Below are 14,672 nucleotides of genomic sequence, written 5' to 3' on the forward strand. Positions count from 1 at the left end.
ATGTCTTACGATGATAATCATCCATCAAATCCACCGCTGGAGTGTGGCAATTTGAAACCGAAAATGTGTAGAGAGCTAGTATCAGTATGTACTAGTCCCTTACTGATCTTGGTGCTCGGTCCGCTTCTTCTTCACTCATCTAAACTCTAAAGCCAGCCTGCTTCACTAATATACGAGTGTGTTTAAATAGCAAATTATTTGAAATTAATTTTTTTTTTTTAAAAAGTAATGTAATATTTTTTTTATGTGATACATGTGAAATAAAAAGATAATTAAAAATATATTTATAATACAATCAAATAATTTTTGGCATATAAAAACCTATTCAGACAGACAAATTACGGATATGAAAAGTAATTAATGAATGGGTCGAATCGAAGTTGTACACAAATTTTTGCTGAAGCTGCTAGAATATGTGGGCTTGTTTCAGTTTCAGGTGCCGTCGTGCAAAATGATTGCGGTCTGGTATTCTGTTTTAGTCTACTCAAAATACTGCTCAAATACTACAATTTAGGACTTAGGCCATGATGATATCTTCTGTCTTGTATGATAATCAATAGATCCTACGACTTTCACACGTACGTGAAAATTCAGAAAGGATATTCTTGACTGCAAAGCAGCCATGGACATGCTGCCCGGATTACAAAAATAAATGCATATATAATAGCCTTTTCTTTCACGGGCGGGTGGATTGGGATCATGACAAACGGTAAGAGATAAGAGAGGGATGACATGCTTCACATCATTACTATCTACAAAGACAATATATGAAAGTTTCATTCAAACAATTAACCCTATCATCGCTACTTATAAAGAGTCCTATTAAAAATTCATTATCCCCGGCCGCCATATATCAGAAACTGTGACTTGTTTAAGCATTAGGAGTGAAGGAGCACGCATCATGGAATTAATTAATTGTGTCTTCATTGAAGCTTACGGTTGCCCAACAGTCGATCGACGACATGCATGCACAAATACAAATATACAAATGCCGCGGAGATAGCACATTCGGAATCTTTGCATATCTAAAAGACTCGAGTTAATAATGCTGGTTTTTTTTTTTTTGGAGGGGGGGGGGGGGGGGGGGGGGTACTTGAGTTCAAGCTCAATGGTCCACCTAATTATTTTATTTGTACATGAATCGATCGTAGTATCCCACGTGAGATAAGGATTTGAAATATTGGCTGGCAGCGGCAATATCTGTACATTTTTATGATACATAGTAGTAATAATTTGTGGCTGCTGTATGCAAATAGATACAGACATCCCAAAGGAAACCGCTGCTGCATATGATGCTCCAATTTCTGACTGACAATTCATCCTCTCCTGCAGAGTCTTGAATATTTAATGACAGTGGCACTTATGTAAGACTTCCTCACACTTTCCGTAAGTGGAGTTACAAGGAAGCCGGGAAAAGGACGGCCCAAAAGAAAAAGAAAGAAAGAATGAAAAATCGAACATTCATATATGAAGTTGGTTCTATGACTTCTGCTATAGATTCTAGGTAGAAAGTCGATCAATGGTGGCGGCCCAGATACCTATTTTAAGGATGCAAGTTGTGATAAATGAAGAGGATCCACAGGATTAAGTTTGTGAATGTTGGAACAAATTTGGACTGTTAATTAGAGATGTTTATTACTAAGAAGAACTACTTCATTCACTCCCAAACATATTACTGCTACTTTGGCTCATGTCATATGCAATAGCAGTTGCATTAGGTTCAGAATTATGACCAAGCAAACCAGTAAAAGATTGGAACCCTATGGCATAACAAAAAAACTACCCGTACGAAATAGACACATTTTTATTTTAATCCTTTCAAGGTCCTAATTACTAAACGGCATCTATATAACACAACCAGCCATACGTGGAACAGAGCATTTGATGTTCCAAGTCTGGATACACCATACATCCTTATTAACCCCGGCTGCAGCTACCGCTGATGCTGCAACACCCCCTGGATGTGTGGTCATGTCGGGCCTGTCCCTGGTTTCTGCACCAATCACCCCTTCAGCAGCCTCCCTTGTCACTGGCTTGTCATCGATGAACTTACTAGTTGCATGCTATATATAAGATAATCAATGCTTATGACATCTGCAGAAAGCATTTAAATGCAAAAACTCGACTTAATTTACATTGAACTCAGAATGTAAGAGCGGATGCTAAATTACAGCCAGAACATCGACTAAGCTTGATTATAGGCATTATGTGCCGCTGCTGATTGAGCTTTTGCTCTAATTCCGCCATGCATTACGCTTCCTCGACCAGTGGCTCTAATTTCTGCAGCCTGGATAGCTGCTGCATCTCCCTAGTCCATCAATTTGGCCCCAGCTAAATGAGCCGCTGCTTCTCCAATTGTAACTGCAGTTGAGTCAAAAGGCGAATCGGGAGAATTCTCGGTCTTTGTCACGAGTCGATACGGCGGCCACATACTTGTGCCTCAGAGATGGTAACACCGCCATCCCTGACAATACTGGTGGCTCGGTTGGGGCGAACAACACCACGCCTCTCATAGATATCAGCTGCAGCTTTCATGTCGGCTGCAGAACCATCCTTTTGGGTCTGCCCCCCCAGCACTATGCTCTCAGCTTCCTGCATCACGGCTGCACCCCCTGAATCTGGATTTGACTTCTACAGTCGCTTCTTCTGCCCAAAATATGGGATCAATGAGGTTATTTGTTTCAACCTTCTGAAATATTCTTGTAGATGAATTAATCACATGATTCCATATGCCTGATGAACCAAAAAACAAGAAAAAAAAACCCATTTTATGGACTTTTAAAAAGGTCGGGATCCTGTCAGATGACTTGCTTTCCAAATTTCAGGATCCTATTTGTGGGAGTGCACATTGCGCCTTGGCACCGTACTGGAGCAAAAAGCTTGGGAAATGCGATTTTGTTGCATATCAGGTTCTCTCTCTCTCTCTCTCTCTTTCTCTGCTTTTCCCTTTTTCTTCACATTGAACATGAACACATGAATATACGGACAGTAAGAAATAGAAGAAGTATGCCACTGTCCCCTTTAAGCATGACAAATATAGGAGAATGGGACAAATTTAGAACCGTGGATATGGATAAAGAGGTATTATTCTCGTTACCACATGATTACGAACATTATCTCTAAACTATTTTTGCATGATATTTGGGTTGCATTACACTGGTCCTTTCACTGTTGAAGTCAACTTACGCTCTCTCCTGCTAACTTTAAATCTTACATAAAGATTACATTCATTAAGTCCTCTTGCATGGATAAACAAAATTAGTACATGTGTTTGTTGAGGGATCAGTAAACAAGGTGTGGGTGAGCCATGAACTTTAAAGACCATGGATGCCTTTAGCCCTTGGTTCACCTCTCCGTGTTGGATGATATGTTTTCTCTAACATTTTCGTGACTTATTGAATTAAATATGCCATTGTCTTCTTCATTATTTTTCTTTATTTGCTTACTATTTTTCATGTTGTATCTGTCATTTTTGTGTACGTGCGTGCTGGCTGGTATATCTTTTTTAATATGGCTTGCTGGAATTGAGAGTTGGTGGTGTAGGAAAGTATGGTTGTTGAGGAATTTGATGGGAGGAGGATATATTGCCTGATACCAAATGTTAGCAATCTACTAAATACTAAGGTTTACTAGTGTCAGATTTTGTTTGTTTGTGCTCTCTCTCTCTCACTCACACACACACTGACAGCAAAAAAATATGGACACTTCATTATTTGTTTAGGTATTATTCTCCTGTACCTTTTGAATTTGGCCTGTGATATGGCAATATTGCCTGATTCTTTTAAATTTTTCTGTCCTTATGGTAGACGATGATGATAGAAGCCCTCAAAGGTTCGGGAATGAAACAGAAAAGTCGTGGTGATGCAGACAAGGTTGCTGTACTTACTGCATGGCATAGAGTTGATTGTAGAACTAGAGAAGCTTTCCGTCGTAGCTTTCTTCCAGAATTGATAAGTGGATATGAGGTAACTTTGAGATCGACAAGACAGAGTATAATTACTTCCTCTTCTTATCATCTATTACACTACATCTACTCTATTGTCGTGATGATCTTGTATTATTTGCATGCTTTATGTTGTCTATGCTTCTTGTGTTTATTTACTCATCCTCTTAGGAGTGCATCCGGGACTTTGTGAAGGAGACTGGAGATGGTGGTGTTCTTGAGTTAAATGTTCAAGATCCTTTCCGCCGGTTGTTGCTGCATGGTGTTTGTGAGGTATATCTGCCCATTTGATTCTTGAAGATGTAAGACTCACTATTTGCACTCAGCATCGAAGAGTCATTATTTCCCCTTAGATATTGATAAGTCGTTGATGACAATAACTTGTCAGTAAAGGTGTTAGCCTGCCAAAAAATGATTTCTCTCTTTTCCTAAACGAAAAGAGCAGCAGTTGTCATTAACCGGCTTCTGTATTTAGTTATGAGTCTCATGTTGTGCCCCAAAATTCCCTTTCAATAGTTCTACAACTTGGTGTCAGTAACAGTGACGCAATCAAAGGGAACAGAGACATTGAAAATGACCAGAATAAGGAAGAAGAAGGCCGGTGATTTTGAGCTTCCCAACATGGTCACTCTCTGTAACTTTCTCAGGATGGCGAAAGAAGGGATTTGGTGATCATTGTTCAATTATGTGATCATATATTATAGCACAAATTTGTGCATTGTCTTTTAGTACCAAAAAATAACGTACTCAGTGCTTGGTAGTTCAAATGTTGTTGAAATGATTTGTTTCGCGATGCGGGTAGATTTGATTTAGGCCTGCAGCAGGTGAAGTATGTATTTCTTGTAAATTGATTCTGAATAATAGTTTACTCAGAGCTGATTGGTCCCTTTTCTGCTGGTTTTGCTGTGTGCTGTTACCTTGTCAAAACATTCTCTGTTAACAATGTACAGAAAGCAAGCGACTGTAGAATGAAACTGTAAAACCTCTTTATCATTTACAGAGACTGACTAACTGGGAAAATAATGCACGGCTAGCTGTTGATATTATAGTTTCTCTGTTTCTTTTACAAGTGAGGGGAGTCAGGACTGGTTGTTATATGTGGTTGAATGAAAGTAAATTGCCAAGACATTATCAATTTTCCGTGTACAGCATTGAGCATACTGGTTCTGCGTTGGCGCATTCCTTGTTCAGGGGCGGCGGTTCATAGTCTTTCCAAAGGCGAGTGTAACTGGCAAAGTACGCATCAATCAACGGACGACTGGATGCCCTTTGTCATTAGCGGTGGAGTCACGTGCAGTTAAGGGGGTGTGGTTTTTTTTTTTGGTCTACAGAGGGCTATCCGGGTTTTCGGACTGGTAATACCTAATAATCCGACTAATCTCCTGCGATCCGGGAGAAGAGGCCCCACTCCACACCGAGCATTTGCACGCGGGACTCGAACCCTGGTTGGCCAGGACCTTTTGGTCGCCAAAGTTTAGAAATTTTTAAGTCGTTTCTCACTTGCTTCTTTCTAAAATTTTTAGAAATCTCTTACTTACCATACATTGCTTTACACCCCCTTAATTTTGAGAAAATTATGTTTAAAACTTAGAAAGTTCAGAAATTCTCAAAGTTGTTCCTTATTTGCTTCTCCCTAAAATTTTTAGAATTCTCTTTCCTATCATATATTGCCCCCTAAATAATTGAAAATTCATAATCATTACCCTTCACAGGTGTGTTAGACCTACCAAAAAGTTAAACACGTATGTTAATTCAAAGGTAATTTTGACTGTAAATTTTAAGCACATTTAACATTAGAAAAAATGAAATTTTGAATATTGACACATTTATTGATTTTATATTATCGGAGTTTGACCCCTACCTCCAAGGTCTTGGTTGTCACTGCCTGTCATCCTCGTCACTTCTGCATTATGAATTTGATTAAGGAAACTATGGGCCCTTTAGGAGGACCCGCCACATACAAGGGGCAGGAAGGTTGTAGGTGTAATCGTTCCTGGCGGTTTTGGCCATTTTCAACGACGCGTAACTTTGGTTGCACACAGTATAATTTTATTTGCATAACGTGTAACTTTAGTATAAAATTTTTGCGAGTCTCACATATATTGTGAAAATCGATGTATAACTAGTTATCTGGATCGCACATTTTTTTTAGTCAAAATCTGGCCGTAAACAGTTCAGAAGCGGTCATTTTCCCTCACCCGCATGGCACCGTCGCTGCAGAAGTAAGAAATGTTCATTCAAACGTGGAACACTTCTCTAAGTAGAAGAAAAGAGCAGTAAGTCTAAAAACTCTGCGTTTGAAGAACACTTTTCTAAGTAGAAAAAAAGCGGTACACTTCTCTAAGTAAAAGAAAAGCAGAACACTTCTCTAAGTCAAAGAAAAGAGCAGTAAGTCTAAAAACTCTGCGTTTGAAGAACACTTCTCTAAGTAGAAAAAACGTGGAACACTTCTTTAAGTAGAAAAAATGTTCATTCAAACGTGGCTTTGTTTGGATCATTTAGTTTTTCAAAAACTAGTTTTTTAAATACGATAAAATTTTTAAAATATATTCTAAAAGGTACTCTAAAAAGTAGTTTAAAATTTTTTTAATGTTTAAAAAAATCCTAAAATATATTTTAAAAATTCTACTACTCTTAAATATTCCAAAATATTTTCTAAAAAAATCTTAAAATATACTCTAAAAACTCTGTTACAGTAAATTTTTTCAAAAACACCCTAAAAAACAGCTAATCTATCCATTTGCTCTTTCTAAAAATAAAAAAGTATGAAATGTATGAATTGATGATGAAAATGTTTGAATTTGGACATCCCTCACATTTTATCAAATAAATTTTTTTGTTTCTCACTCTTAAAATGTCAACTTAAGCCTTGTTTGGTATGAGTTTTTCTATCAAAAAATCTCTACGTTTTTCGTGAAAATATTTCCCGATCACTTTTTTATCTCACATATATCAAATCCCTACGATACATTTTTTTACGAAAAACTCCAAAAAATTGCATTACTAATATTTCTTACAAAATTAAATTAATAAAAATTGGCTTTAACACAAGTTTTTGATTACTTTTTAGCCTGAAATCATTACGTGATTTACATGTAGTTATTTTTAATATAAAAAAAAGATCAGATCCCACTTTTGTAATGGTAAAAATGAATATAAATTAGGTCAGATTCCACTTTTTAGGAGAAAAATAAATATAATTTAGACCATATCCTACTTTTTTACGAATAAAAGTAAATATAGATCAGCTTATTTATTTAACTACAAATGAGATTTAACCATTTTAGCCCTTAACAAATGATTAAGTATGAGTTATATGACGAATTTGGGAGTGTGCAATTTCGAAAAATAATTGATTTACCGACCAATTTCGATTTCAATTCGGAATTTCGAAATCGAAGTAAACAAAAAGCGGAAAGAAAATCGAAATTTTTGTGTTTTGAATTCATGAATCGAAAACGGTAAATCAACTATCTATTTTGAATTCAAATTGTATATATAATATAAATATACATATATGTAGTATAAAATATTTATATGATATAATAATACATCTAACTACTTATTATATTATATAATAATAGCGAGTCTAATTGAGTTAGTTGTATAGAACAAAAATTAGCATCTAATTTATCAAACTATGTTATAAACTTATAAGTTCAATTCACTAATTTTGGTAAAATGCCGAATTCCGAAATGAAATCGAATCGAAATCGAAATTTGTGAATTCAAATTTTAAAAAATATCGAAATTTCCAACTTCCAAATTTTTGAAAATTTCGAATTCATAGTTCCGATCTACCAAAATCGAATTCGATGCACACCCCTAGATGAATTTAAGATGAAACATGATCAAAAATTTAGATTGGAATCAAATTTCATCATGTACGTTTTGATGGATTTGCCTATATACTAAATAGTAAATTATTGCAATCAGTCGTATTCTTGTAGCGCAAGAATATTGGTGGAGAAGTACAATCATCTATATAGTAAATAGTAAATTATTGCAATCAGTCGTATGCTTGTAGCGCAAGAATATTAGTGGAGAAGTACAATTTTGCTAGTTGCTGCTTGCATTGACAAGCTTGGGAAACAAATCGCAAAAGCCAAAATGGGACAAAGAACGTGAAAATGTGCTGTGGCATTTTGTATATATATAATACTTTCAGCACTTTCTCCTACATCTTCGGTCTCCCAAGCATATAACCTTTCCAGTGGTGTAGCTCACTTAGCCGGAGGACAGGAGGCAGGTGAAGTCGGTACATAACGCTTCTATACTGTTGCAGTATGGCCAGAAAACCTGTTAAGTTCTGCGTGGTATGCGTTCTCCTTTCGCGTTTTAATTCCAATTACCGCATCACAGAATTAGGGTTTATACCTTCTTAATTTGATTGGGTCTAATTGGGTAAGTTTAGGTGGATGCTTTCACGGACAAGGTGTTCAAGGGGAACCCGGCGGCAGTGTGTTTGTTAGAGGACGAGAAAGACGAAGAATGGATGCAATCTGTTGCTACCGAATTTAATATCTCGGAAACTTGTTACCTCACTCGGATTGTCGACTCTGACTCACAGTCCACAACTCCCAGATTTAAACTACGTTGGTTCACTCCAGTAGCTGAGGTCAGTCCTCCCCTGTTCCGTTGTCTTTTGAGTCGGAAGTTTCAAGGTTGAGTCTTGGATATTGATATTTGAAAATTTTCCTTTATGTTAATACCGAAAGAATCGCATCTGTACTTTGCACTAGTACTGCCTTTGTGTTGTGGTTGGGCATCTCTTTCCCTTCAGCCCAAATCTTAGATCCTAAAATAAAAGAAGTTGGCGCTTTGATATTGAAGTCAAGTATTCCAATTAGGCAACTACTACTGAAGACTGCATGAAATCAAGTTTTCCACATTGTAGCAAGACATATCTGATATCCATCGAGTGCTGGTCATTTTCTGTATCTGTATTTGCAGGTTAAACTCTGTGGACATGCAACGTTAGCAGCTTCATATTTTCTCTTCAGTTATGGTCTGGTGAATTCTGATAAGATAGAATTCCTGACGCTATCAGGAATTTTAACAGCCAAGAAAGTGCCAGATTCCAAAACCTCAAATTCAATCGACCATCAAAATGGCGATGTCCAAGAGGAATACTTTGTTGAATTAGATTTTCCTGTAGTCCCAATTGCTGTACATAATTCTGCGAAGATCTCGGAAATCTCTAAGAGCTTGAATGGTGCTTCAGTGGTCGAGATCCATGAGACAACTACTGAAGAGGATCTCCTTGTAAGTTTCCTCTTTTTTTGAGAGACCATTATGTGCTTTTATCTTTCGCAAACATGTTGAAAAAATTTAAACATGCTGCTAAACATGATGTAACCACTAAAGATATTATGCTCAAGTAAAATAGAGCGAGAACTTTGGTTAATCAACTATTTCCCAAGAGCAATCTTGAGAAAGTACATGCTAATGACAATGGTGGTCATGTTTTGGTAGGTTGTGCTCCCATCAGGAAAGGCAGTTGTAGAAGCAGAACCACTTTTTGATGAGATCAAAAGATGTCCAGGCGGAGGGATAATTATAACAGGACCTGCACCCCCTGAATCTGGATTTGACTTCTACAGTCGCTTCTTCTGCCCAAAATATGGGATCAATGAGGTTATTTGTTTCAACCTTGTGAAATATTCTTGTAGATGAATTAATCACATGATTCCATATGCCTGATTAACCAAAAGAGGAAAAAATCCAAATTTATGGACTTTTAAATGGTGGGGATCCTGTCAGATGACTTGCTTTCCAAATTTCAGGATCCTGTATGTGGGAGTGCACACTGTGCCTTGGCACCGTACTGGAGCAAAAAGCTTGGGAAATGCGATTTTGTTGCATATCAGGTTTTCTCTCACTCTGTTTCTCTGTTTTTCCCTTTTTCTTCACATTGAACATGAACACATGAATATATGTATGTTTCCACCAATTTCACTTCCTGGTGAAATTTCAGAAAATTATTTGGACAGTAAGAAATAGAAGAGGTAGAAATCAAGGATTTTATCCCGTTACTTATTAAGAACCGATCTCCTGACTCAGGCATCACCAAGAAGTGGTGTGCTCCATTTGCATGTGGACGAGAAGAATCAAAGAGTGCTTCTGCGAGGGAAAGCAGTTGTTGTAACAGAGGGCTCTATTTTGGTCTGAATTTGATGTGCCCCCGTGAAAGTTTACATTTGCTTGGAGCTGAAAAACATCTTGGCAAACTTTTAATTGATCATTTGTGTCGCTTCTTTTGTACCACAAACCATCTACCGAATAATCTGCTTAATTTGTATGCCTTTGTATTTGTGAGGATATATTTTGTTTACCTGCATTTTCATACCCTGTGCAGTCACTCACTCATTGATGATCCAACTTCTTGAATTGATTAGGAAAAAGGAAGAAACTTGGTAACTTAACAGTGCTATCATAGCGCAACTATATGTTTACGAAGTCTTCTTTATTAGGCTGATCTGATGGGAGAGTTTGATTGAAAGTAAAACAACCTTATCGAAACCTTATCTCTGTCCGTGTATATACTTCCTCGAGCACTCCAGTTAAGAACTGATTCTATAATGGCGAGTAATTACGAGCAAAGCAAAACAAGTCTTGTTCTTTTTATTTATTTATTTTAAATTATAGGATTATTCATTAACGGAGGAACGCTGACCGAGCAGCAAAGGAGGAAATACACGTACATTATTGTTAAAACAGCAGATTATTATATATTTAGAAGAAAAAAAAAAAGAAAGGGGCGCTTCATCATGAATGAATTATTGGAGTCATTTGTTGGTGGTGAAATTGAACTTGGAGCAAGTTGTGCTCCGGAACAGAACGGAAGAGCTGAAACCGAGCCTATTGGAAACCAGGTCAAACTGGAGCAGATTGTCTTCAATCTGATGTCCTCCAATCACGATTGAGGTCCTGGGGTTTGGCCCGCCATCCACGAAACCCAGGCACAAGCCATCCACACCGTTGACTTTGACGCTGACCATCGAATTCGCGCCAAAGATCCTCCAAAACACATCATCACTCTGCAGCACGAGATCAATGGTGGGAACAGCCGGTCCCACGCCCGTGCTGGCTATCTTGTCCGCTTCGTAGCACAAACTGAATGGCTTCACCGGCGTTATTGAGGAGAGGTTGAGAGCGGCTGATTCCTGCTCAAACGCGGCCGTGAAGGCCTTGAAAATGGAGGTGTGCAGCAGGGTGTATGGCGTGGAAGTCGTAACCTTGGTCCCGCCGATTCCATTCTCTTGATTGATGGCAAGGAGGGTCTTATTTAAAGGCACGGCATTGCCGTTGACCTTGATGGAAGTCACCCCAATGAAATACTCATCCGATGGGCGGTTAGGGTAAGTGATTACGGTGCCGCCGTAGGGGTTTAAGAGGAGGGGAGTGTAAATCAGCGATTTTGAAAGGTCAATTCCGGGCAAGAAGTAATATGGCCCAGCGGAGTTGAAGAAAGCCGCGCCGTTTGCGGAGGGCGTACTGGGCAAGCAAATCGCGAATATCAATGGAGAAGAGAAGGCTCGGCTGAGCTGAGCCGGCAGGGAGAAATTGAACCTGCCTAAAGCCGCCAATCCGGTGACTCCTCTAGCCAAGCCCCTCAGCAACTTGGTTGTACCGCAAGAAAACACGAAATCCGAATCCAGGCCCAGTTTGCCCGGGTTTCGGCCGTCAGTGGCGGGCAAGGCAAGCGAGTCGAGCAGTATATCTCCTATGGCAACCTGCCGAGTCACGGAATTCTCAGGGAAGAATTCGCAGGAGTCGTTGAAGCACGAGGGACCGGGTCGTTTGAAACAGTTGCCATAAATGCCTGTGTCGAGCTCAAGGCAGAGGGAGGCGTTGTAGAGGAGGTGGCGGTAAGTGGAGGACTTGTAGCGACGAGTGCAGTCAACCCAGGTGAGGGAGGCTCCCAAGTCGAGGTGCAAATTGGTGTGTTGAAGAGGGGTCTTGAGGTAAGCTGAGACAGAGTATAAGTTGGTGGAGGTGTCCTTTTGGATGGGTGTGAGGAGGGGTTGGTCTGCTTGGGCGGGGTGGAGAGATGAGGAGATGAAGATTAATAACAATGAGGAGGAGAGGAGGATGGAAAAGGAGAGGGGCTTCGAAGCTGGAGCTTGCATGGCTTTCAACTTCAAATCATTAATAATATGCATGCCACTGCCACCCATGCATTGCAGCGAAATCCATTTATAGAAGATGGTGGAGGACAAATAATGCGAGCTAGCTTCTACTACTACTGGTACTTTCACTCATGTTCTGAAGTCAGAATATGATATTGAGTTGGGAATTGGTTTTATCTGAGGATTGAGTTATGTGGGGTTGGATTGCCAGTACGAAATTTCTGAATATTGATATTTTAAGGTTTTCAATTTCAGCGGCATCCACCCGGGAAGAGTGAAAAACAAGCAAAACGCGGATTCACGCTCCGCAAATCTGCAAATGAGTTTTTTTTTTTTGGAAATCTTAAAAAAAAGAAAAAGGGTAAGGTGTTAGTAATCACAGGTCATTACGGTGAAAAGACATCTAAGCAAGTAGCTTCCTATTTTACATTCCAAAGCTAGTTAAAACTTGATTTAGGCTACCAGGGTGATCAGATAGCATTCAATTCCTTATGAAATAGAGTACCATCCACTCACATTTACACCTTACTTTTTGTTACTTGCCAATGACCAAAAACAATAATAATACTCCTTTGATGAACCTAAAATTAGTATGAAACAGAAAGCCTTTTAATTAGTACAAAGTAAACCTCAGTGATGAAAGCGGCAGTCGTACATTAAAGGCTTCCAACTTCAAGTAATTAAACCAAATCCGTGCGAATGATATCATGATGCTATTAAAATCGAATTAACACCAACATGCTACCATAATTACAGAGAAAATTTGATCATCCCGAATTGTGGCACTTAAACCGAATATCTGATTGAACCTCATTCCGAATAAATGACACTCTACCCCAAGGATAAAAAATTCTGATTTTCTTTCAACATAAAAAAAAAAATTACTTGTGAGAGATTACCGTGTATTCTCTTAATTAGAGGTGTAAACAAATTTAATCAAGTTAAATATCTTAATATTCAATTTTGTTTAATTATTTTAATGAATTTGAAACTTTCGCTGTGTGTGAATTAACTATGAATATGGCAAGGTGAAATCTATTGCTGGTAGGAGCGTATTCGAGTCGAGTCGAGCTCGAGCTCGAGCTCGATCGAGATTCATAGAGAGGTGAAATCTATTGCTGGTAGGGGCGTATTCGATCGAGTCGGAGAATCTCAGTTCGAGCTCGAACTCGATCGAGTCCTTAAAAGCTCGAGACTCGACTCGATAAGGCTCAACCTTGAGTCAAGCCTTATCGAGTCGAGTAAACTGATCAATCGAGCTTTTAATCAATCTTGTAAATTCAGTATAAATTATACTCATAATGATCATTTTATAATTATAATACATATATATTATTTAAATTATACTACTCGACGAGTAGCTCGCCGAGCCACGAGCTGCAAAAATTCGAACTCGAATTCGACTTGAATGTATACTCGAGTAACTCGAAACTCGACTTAAATTCGATTTCAAATCAAGTCATTGACCGAGCTATTCGCAAGCTACTCGCGAACAGCTCGGCTCGCATGAATCCCTAATTGCTGGTATGGATATAACAACAATGAGTTCAAAAAGTAATCTATAAAAAAAATTTGATGATAAGACCCTCAGTGTTTTTTCAGTATAAACTTTAGCATAATATATTTATATGGAATATGTGCTTACCAAGTTTGAAAGGAACAAAGAATACAGTCCACGACTCCACGCAAGTTTTTGTTGGACATGAGGTCGGAAACATTAACCGCTGAAGTTCAGCAAAAGAGAACAATTTTATATTATTTCTTCTTCGTCCGCAAGATGAATTGCTAAACGCTTTCCTTCCTCCACTTGAGGCCCCAGTTTGAATCAACAAAATATTGTCAAGAAAAATCTGAGGAAAGTACTCCTGTATTTACCCTAGAGTAGTTGGCCACTAGACACTTGAGTGTAGACAAAAAAATCAACATTCAATCCAGGATTTCCTTAAATTTTGTCCTTAAATTTTGTCAGGGGGTGCGTAGGTATCCATTTAGGTTGGTGACGGTTCAATCCCCTCTGATTCCCTCTCTGACCCCCTTGAGTCCTCCTCTCCCTACCCCTCCCCTTAGTGTAGAATAAAGTAGGAATAGATGTAGTATAGAATCTAACGTATCTGGTAAAAAAAAAATTACCTAGTTTTCGCTTGTAGTGCAAAGTTAAAGGAGTTAACAACAAAGAAGAGTTTCATAATGTCCTACTTATCCCATTCATTTATTTCTCACCGGAGCCACACCCTTTTCCTTTTTCATTTATTCCTCCTTCCCAACTCCGAAGAGGACATCACATTATCCTGTCTGTCTCTGTCTTTTTCTCATCATATCATACAAGGGGGAATAGTCAGCCACCACACACAACAGCATCGCCAAAGATGAACGGAAAGCAAAGAACACATTCCAGACCCCACTCCCAACCAATTCAAAGCAACAATGAATATACAAAGACTACAGTCATGGGATCATCGACCGTTAGCCCAAACCATATATATATACGTAAAGAAGAAGAAAGCACTGAAAGAACAACAGCCAAGAACCTCATGGCAGCGTCATATATCATCCAGGAATGGGCAATCGAATTGCTAATTTGTTAGTTGGAGATGTTA

General features: G+C 38.6%; 3 protein-coding genes and 1 pseudogene across 3 annotated transcripts; 2 read left to right on the top strand and 2 right to left on the bottom strand.

The window, feature by feature from the left end:
• Window positions 1-1,653: 1,653 nt before the first annotated feature.
• On the bottom strand, window positions 1,654-2,598 carry LOC113773743 (annotated as a pseudogene).
• A 429-nt stretch (window positions 2,599-3,027) lies between these two features.
• Window positions 3,028-4,615, top strand: LOC113775003. Its single transcript, XM_027319693.1, has 4 exons — window positions 3,028-3,081; window positions 3,807-3,965; window positions 4,115-4,216; window positions 4,460-4,615. Exons 1-4 carry the CDS (start codon window positions 3,028-3,030, stop codon window positions 4,613-4,615), a joined length of 471 nt encoding a protein of 156 aa, XP_027175494.1.
• A 3,453-nt stretch (window positions 4,616-8,068) lies between these two features.
• LOC113774994 (uncharacterized isomerase BH0283-like) lies at window positions 8,069-10,266 on the top strand. Its single transcript, XM_027319679.1, has 6 exons — window positions 8,069-8,259; window positions 8,358-8,561; window positions 8,897-9,208; window positions 9,419-9,580; window positions 9,730-9,813; window positions 10,007-10,266. The coding sequence occupies exons 1-6, from the start codon at window positions 8,230-8,232 to the stop codon at window positions 10,112-10,114; spliced, it is 900 nt and encodes a 299-aa protein (XP_027175480.1). The 5' UTR covers window positions 8,069-8,229; the 3' UTR covers window positions 10,115-10,266.
• Window positions 10,267-10,390: 124 nt separating this feature from the next.
• Window positions 10,391-12,367, bottom strand: LOC113774984 (basic 7S globulin-like). Its single transcript, XM_027319668.1, has one exon. The coding sequence runs from the start codon at window positions 12,121-12,123 to the stop codon at window positions 10,732-10,734; it is 1,392 nt and encodes a 463-aa protein (XP_027175469.1). The 5' UTR covers window positions 12,124-12,367; the 3' UTR covers window positions 10,391-10,731.
• Between the last annotated feature and the right edge of the window lie 2,305 nt (window positions 12,368-14,672).

This window comes from Coffea eugenioides, chromosome 1, assembly GCF_003713205.1.
Source record: "Coffea eugenioides isolate CCC68of chromosome 1, Ceug_1.0, whole genome shotgun sequence".
Taxonomy (NCBI): Eukaryota; Viridiplantae; Streptophyta; class Magnoliopsida; order Gentianales; family Rubiaceae; genus Coffea; species Coffea eugenioides.